Here is a 7,955-nt window from a genome sequence, read left to right as displayed (position 1 = left end):
TCTCTGGTTTAAGTGTTCTTCAATTCTAGCTGTACGTCTTCACCTCCTAGAAGATATAACTAAGAATTAATATATATCTGTAAACACTGAAATAACTTTGGACCTGATTAGTGATTAATATCTTCCTGAATTCAAGATCATGATAATTTTTTTATGTAACTATAGCAACATTTTTAGTCGTTTTCCGATAGAATGTGCTGTTCTCATCCTTGCGCTTAGGCTTTCACCTAATCTTTTTGGTACGGAAGAGGGACGAACAAGTCCATGAGTTTCCGTGTGAGAATAATCCTGTTAGGACATAGAGTCATATTGTTTGACTAATCATTAATTACTTATTGTTTTATAAATAATTATATATATATATATATATATAAGGAGCGATAAAAAGATGGAAAAAGACAGAAAAAGGAGAAAAAAAAAGAAACTAGTATTACATCACGTCTCGTACAACTTGTACTACATGGCGATGTGCAATATTTTAATAATGATTAACAATGAACACAAGAAATTGGCTTAGATAGCACTTGAGGAATCGGTGCACTCATCTCCTTAAGGTTTGATCGGTTCGGATCTTGTTTACAAGCCGATTGGAAGTAATTATCTCCGTGAAATCATGATCATGCTAACCCGACGTATGACTAACCTGCTTGAACTGACTCGTAAAAGAGTTATAGGCATAGGAAAGTTAGATTTAAATCGATCACTGTTTTGACTACCGATAAATATTGTCATCGACTAATATTATGTAGCGTTGAATATGTCCTCAGTCGAGCAAAATATTTCTCATCATCTATATATGGCTCTTCTCTCTTTTTAGAATCTTAAGACGGTACATACACTCAAAATCATGTTAAAAAGGCTATAAATCAATTTTATGCATTGCTTAATTAAAACTATATACATATGAAAGTTAGATCAAACAGTGATCAATCGCCGCCGGGTCCCAGATGGCAAAAATTTTCCACAAAGTGAGGGACCATAGAAAATGCTTCCCCTGAAAAAAAGAACTTAAAGTAAAAGATTCATCTTTTTTATTTAGGGTGCATCCTGATATTTAAAAATCTAATGAATCTTGAATAATCTAATTTGAACCGAGTCGATCCACTAAATGATAAAACTATTCTAATCATAAATTTTCTTTATTCACAATGTTCGAACAAAAAATCTTACCTAAGAAAAATAAGAATCGAATTACTTAAACTAATTCATATTAATTAATTTTTCTTATTTTTATTTTTATTTTTTTGTTCCTTTGGGTCATAGGGATCCATTAACGAAATAAATGAATAAATACTAAAAAAATAAAAAAGTACAAAAAATTTCATAAACGAGAAAGAAATTTAAAATCTTTTAATAAGAGTTCCAATAAAGATGTATATTTCTTCATTACATTTTTTTAATCGGACATTAGTTATATACAATTTAATTAATCGAGGCTGCATGCAACTATTACTTTATTATTTTGCTTAGCTTGCATCCTCAATCAATCAAAACCAAACTTTTGAACAACATTTATTTTTCACCCAAAGTCAAATTTCTCCCAAGCCTTCGAGAGATGACTCTCCCAATTCAACCCCTTGCCATTTGTTCTTATTTCATGCGGTATCTTTTACCACGGTTAATTATTATTGTTAATTAAAAGGGGGTAAGAAACCAAATCTATATAAAGAGTGGGGGAGGGAAGTGTTAAGGCATACCCAACACCCCACAATTTCGTAGGGCAAGGAACCAACTACAATGGGGTCTCCAATGGCCTCTCTGGTTGCCACTCTCCTAGTGGCCTTCATGTCCCTTAGCTTGCCCTTCGAGACCACTGCGAACTACGCTTACTCCTCTCCTCCGCCGCCGCCCAAAAAATTGCCTCCTTCGCCGTCGCCGCCTCACCACCCCTACAAGTACAAATCCCCACCGCCGCCTCCGCACATCCCGAAGTCCCCACCGCATCTGCCCCCCCATAAGCCCTACAAGTACAAGTCCCCTCCCCCGCCACCCCCAGTTCACATTTCCCCACCACCACACAAGAAGCCCTACAAGTATAAGTCTCCTCCCCCACCACCGGTCCACAAGCCGTCACCACCACCTCATCCAATCTACAAATACAAGTCTCCTCCGCCACCACCCCCGGTCTACAAGTACAAGTCTCCTCCCCCACCTCCAGTCCACTCTCCGCCACCACCCCCTCCTCACAAGAAGCCATACAAGTATAAGTCCCCGCCACCTCCTCCTCCGGTTCACAAGCCACCACCCCACCACCCTTATCTCTACAAATCCCCTCCTCCTCCGGTTCACAAGCCACCACCCCACCACCATTACATCTACAAATCCCCTCCTCCTCCGGTTCACAAGCCACCAGCACCGGTTCACAAGCCACCACCCCACCACCCTTATATCTACAAATCCCCTCCCCCGCCGGTTCACAAGCCACCAGCACCGGTTCACAAGCCACCACCCCACCACCCTTATCTCTACAAATCCCCTCCCCCGCCGGTTCACAAGCCACCAGCACCGGTTCACAAGCCACCAGCACCGGTTCACAAGCCACCACCCCACCACCCTTATCTCTACAAATCCCCTCCCCCGCCGGTTCACAAGCCACCAGCACCGGTTCACAAGCCACCACCCCACCACCCTTATCTCTACAAATCCCCTCCCCCGCCTTACCACTATTAGAGGATAAGTTTGGTGGTACTCTCATGGTAGGTCGAACATTATTTTCTATGTTCATTTTTACCAAAGTGATATATACATTTTTTAATGAAATATTCAATACTGATTCCGAATCTTTAAACTGTTCTAAAAGTTTCTTGATTTGGTTCATGCATTTCACATGATCTTCTCGATTAAAAAATTTTCAAAATAGATATAGAAATATTATGTAAATAATAAAGCATTGCTATTGAAATGTAAACTCATTGATTCATTCATTCATCCACCTTACATTTGTGCAGGACCACGATGGAGAGTATTGAAAGAATAAGTGAGAAGCTAATGAGCCTCAGGCAGAGAAAGAAATTGGATCGATAAAAAGCGAGTCTCCGCGTTTTGTATTATCAATCGTTTGAAGAAAGAATAATACTGAAAGATGGTGTAGTAAAAGGATTCCCGTCGATCATTTTCATATAATATTTCACTGTTTGGATGTACCTTGGCCTTCCCAAACATGGCCGATATGATATAAGCATGTAATTTCTCTTCAATAATAAGATCATTTCCCTTCAGATAACAATGGAGTTTCTCATCCCTCGTCGTTCTTCGAGTTATCATACACGAATGTAGTCATCGAACTCAGTGTCGTTGATGTTCGGATACATTCCTTGACCAGACTGAGAAGGAACTAGCTAAACGTAAACAATCCGGGACAACCTTAACAACCCAGATATATATTTAAAAAAAAAAGAGGATAAAACGCCTCACATTCTTATAAAAGTCTGCAGTTATATAAAACTAACTATTATTGACAGTGCCAAGTCTGGATCTTACCAACGAGCTGCTACCAGTGAAATGCATGCACAACACAAGTATGCTAGTTATATATTTATATATACACATGTAAAAGAATATGCATTATAACCGACTATGTGAACTATACATATGGTGAGAATATAATTCTATATTTAGAGAAAACAAGTGTAATGCTATGAAACACGCTCTTGCTTAGGTTCTAAGAGTAGTCAAGTTCAATTCTCGCCAATGAAATTATGTGTGCCTAATTTTTAATTTTATATTTCCTTATACTAAGTCTATAAATCTCCCTTATAACAAAAAAAAATTCTAGTTGCGTTAGATATGTGGTGGATGTAATCGGCCATAATATAATTCATTGCAGAGAAAAGGGGTGTCGGGATCAGAATGACTATTCAGCATGCTACATCCATTTATGAACATTGTCCGTCGGAAACGACCTAGATCAGTATATCCTATATTTCGATTTCTATATATATCAAGGACATGACCCTATATACAATTAGTAAATTTCTCACCTTAATGGGGTGCAGATTGGCTAACGAATCGCCCGCTTTCGCTTTCTATTAGTGCTAACAGGTTGAGTACCTGTCCGATTGGACTCTATTTTTTACTATTTGGTGTTCCGCATATTCTGATGATACATGGAACTAGAGATTTAGCTTGTGTTTGGTTTTCGAGTTGGATCATGATTCAATTTAACTTGATTTTATGTAATGATTATATGTATTGATAAATATATGAATTTGTGAGAATAATATATAAATATATATATATATATATATGTATATATAAATGTGAAAATAGATGAAAAATTAATTATTAAAAAATTAATTATAAAAATTGTTAGGTAAAAGTATGAGTGAAAAATTATTATTAAATGGAAAAAAAGATAAAATAATAATGATTGTAGTGTTGAATTTGAAAATGAATAAAGTTAAAGTAAAATTTCTTATTTAAAAATCAAATAACCTTACAAAGCCAGATATTTCTTCTTCTTCTTTTTATTTTTTTTCCAGGAGATATAATAAAAGGTCACACCAAAGTACATAAATTTAATTGGTCAACAGAGGTTAGGTTGTGCAAAGCCACATTTTATGTTTTTATTTCTTTGTCTTGGTGGAAATTGGGGTTGATTGTGGGGGCAGAGGACCCCCCAACATTTAATAATCATTGAACAGCCAATCAGTAATATAACGACGCCAGCTACATGGCCATGCAAAAGTTTAACTGACCGTACAAAAATATATTCGATCTAACTGTGACTTTCCTTGTAAGTTTTTCAGTGCATGGAAACATGATTTAGTTAGGTAGAGAAATGTCACATCTTCTAATCCTATTATATGTGTACATATATATATATATATATATATGTATGTATATCTAATTACTGTCGTCATATATACCATAAGGACACCGATGATGTAATTTTTCTCGCGATAATGATAATAATTTCGATATTTTACTACCCAAAATTGATTATGAGAGTTGAATCTCGATCAACAATGATGGTGTATCTTAATAACTTAAATCTACCAAATCCAAGATAAGAATTAGTTTCTTGTTGTTCCATGACTCCTCAGAGAGATTAGACTGAGTTTATACGAATGAACTACTATTATAAATGAATGTCCGACTTTTTATTAATAAAAAATAAAAAAATTTACCGACCCTTAATCAGATGATTTCTGATTACATTTTGGGTTGTAGGATTAAGTGGCCATGTAAAGCTAAACTTTTACATTGACATGACATTTGATTTCCTGCTATTGTCTAATATCAGGGCAGAATAACTTTTTTTTTCCCCTCAATAATCAGTGAATTTTTTAAATAAATAAACCGATCTTTATGAATTAATTATATTTCAATTATGATCGGGTGTCAAGAGACTCGAGAGCATCCAGTCGAGACTCTAGAATCTTACGAGAGGGTTGTGGGGCCCATGTGATTATGATCTGAAAATTACACATTCATTTAATTTCTTATTACAAAATTATCGATCAATTATATATGTATGAATTTTTAGCAGACAACTACACATGCATATGGGATGAAGAAAATCGTGCAATATTTTCCCACCTAATCCCATCCTAATATTCCTACACATAATTATTCAAACTTGTCTTCGCTGGAACTATTGACAGTAACAGAGATGGATGGTGATAATAAGGAAAAGGACTTGATAAATTCAAAAGACCGAATCCCAATTTATTTATATATACATATATACATACATATATATATATGTTTTGGAAGATTTCACGACCCAATTGCTGAAGTCTCTGTAAGGATTTCTCGGAGCGATCCGAATAATGTGAATTCCACCACAAAGGTTGATCTAATAGTCTCGAGATGCCCCTAAACAGTATAGTAACCGGACCGGCATAGATAGAGAACCATGCTTTAATTTAGCCACTTAATCGTCGCTCCTTTGCGTGTCTCTTCATAATTACATTAAAAAAATGTAAATATTTTGATTGAGAAAAGAAAAAGGCTAAAATAATTGTACTCATAGTCTATGATTGAAAAAGAAATAATGGATTTGTGCCCACAGAATTAATTAATAATCAAAAGAAAAAAAGAAAACCAGCTCCTATTATTCAACCCCACCATTTCCATTACAGACAGAAAAGTAGGAAAAATCAGAAAAAAGAAGAACAAAGATTGAAGGAAAAAAAAAGCAAGAAAAAGATACAAATAAAAGGATTATAAGGAAACAAGTAAATCATGCTGAACCTGCTGGCCGCTGAGATTCAAGCACATCATCCCCATTGTACCACACATGATCTAAAATATATTATTAATCTAATTTTAGATATAGGTCCACCGAATTTATATATCAATTTCATCGAATTTCCCCCCCTTTATTGATAACTCATGTAGTTTTTGCACATGGTCTGGTACAAGTGATATAACATTATTTCAGCCCCACCATGTCATAGCTAAATAAAGCCTTCCCAGCATTGTCCTATTGTATGCAAATTGCAGCATTCAATTATTTGGGGGTGCCGATGAAATTATATTTTTCTTAAAGGTTCATCTAGCTTTTTTTTTTCTTTTGAGTTTTTTTTTTTCCATTAGTTTACGATACGTAAGGTATCCAATGGCCAGACAAGAAAAACTCACGTTTAGTATAGTACCATGTTTATTGCTATTTTGTGGTTTTAAGAGATTCGAAAGGATCGTAATTTCACCGCCAACTAACACAACCCTTTCCTTACTAGGAAGTAATTATTGATCACACCTTAATCAATATTCCTCAAAAACGTAGAAATATGGCTAGAAAGTACAGAGTGAGTTTAAATATATCGAAAACAGTAAGATATATATAGTCATACGCGACTCTTATCTTATAATTTGGAAGGATCGATCCTCCATAAAACTGACCGGAACTAACTATTTGAATAATGCATGACAGCACATCTTGCCAAGTAGTTCATAGAATAGAGTTATATATAAACTTTGTGAAATGTTCAAGTCTTCCTTTTGTCCCTGTCTAAACCTACCAGAGAAGACCACGATAGGACCACCTCTCTTTCCCTTTTGCAACTAGGTTTCGAAACAAACAAAGGCAAATAAAATGAAAGAAATTCAACGAAAAGTAAAAGTAAAAAAAAAAAAAGAAACTTGTGTGTCTTCTCGATAAAAGATCAAAGAGAGTCATTCCATGCATGCTGCCTTTAAAAAAGAAAAGAAAAGAAAAAGGAAATTAGACCATAAACAGAAAACAAATCATTTTATGAAGATTCTAAGATAATTTAGATGGAATCATTGAATTGGTTCAAATATTTCAGTACTTGTTTCTCTTAAATAAATTTTTGAATTTGAATTTATGTATGAAGAAAATTTACGATTAACAGAACTTTATCAGTTACTGGACTAACCAGACTTGAAGTGAAGTCAAATCCCTTTGATCTCGAGCACGCCATCAATTTAAAAAAAAAAGAAAAGGAGGAGGATTCAGACAAGAAATTCAGAGGATATAGTAAAATTAATGCCTTAAAATATTTACCGACTATTATTTTCCGCCATAAAACATGCTTAACGGTTTTGTCTTTTTTCTCTTATTTTATTATATTATATAAATAATACATGCACGCATACATTCACACACAGACACATGCATACATATATGTGTGTACATATATATATATATATATGTATGTCTGTATAGTCCAGCAAATCTGCATTAATTAGGAATTGGTAGCTTAGTTAATTGATTTATTTTTCAGTAATTAGTAGCTTTAATATATTTGCTTTTCTTAATTCTTTTTGGGTAATAATATATTCATCTTCTAGAGAGATCGACCTTTTTTTTTTTGGTTTTAGGAAGAGAGATCGACTTTTCCATACCGTCGGCTGATCCTAAAGTAAAGATCTACCCGCACATGCTCATCGTGCTGCTAGCATGTCTCATCCGATGTTAATAAATCGACCAAGCGATCGACCTTTTGGTAAGTTCAATTAAATTTACTGCTAGACATGCTGATTCG

At 34.9% G+C, this 7,955-nt stretch overlaps 1 protein-coding gene across 2 annotated transcripts; it reads left to right on the top strand.

Annotated features, from left to right (window-relative positions):
• The first annotated feature begins 1,682 nt into the window (after positions 1 to 1,682).
• LOC116205024 (extensin) lies at positions 1,683 to 3,226 on the top strand. 2 transcript variants are annotated; one of them, XM_031537455.1, is made up of 3 exons: positions 1,683 to 2,567; positions 2,643 to 2,696; positions 2,949 to 3,226. In XM_031537455.1, the coding sequence occupies exons 1-2, from the start codon at positions 1,738 to 1,740 to the stop codon at positions 2,668 to 2,670; spliced, it is 858 nt and encodes a 285-aa protein (XP_031393315.1). In that variant the 5' UTR covers positions 1,683 to 1,737; the 3' UTR covers positions 2,671 to 2,696; positions 2,949 to 3,226. The 2 variants fall into 2 exon arrangements, with proteins under 2 accessions (XP_031393315.1, XP_031393314.1); XM_031537454.1 differs by having other exon boundaries at positions 1,684 to 2,696.
• The last annotated feature ends 4,729 nt before the right edge of the window (positions 3,227 to 7,955 follow it).

Source organism: Punica granatum, chromosome 4 (assembly GCF_007655135.1).
Source record: "Punica granatum isolate Tunisia-2019 chromosome 4, ASM765513v2, whole genome shotgun sequence".
NCBI lineage: Eukaryota > Viridiplantae > Streptophyta > Magnoliopsida > Myrtales > Lythraceae > Punica > Punica granatum.
Note: the sequence above shows the minus strand (reverse complement) of the source record. Positions and strands in the feature narration are given on the sequence as shown.

Coding starts and splice junctions, on each gene's coding strand:
- LOC116205024 (XM_031537454.1), top strand. CDS start 1,738: ATGGGGTCTCCAATGGCCTCTCTGGTTGCCACTCTCCTAGTGGCCTTC.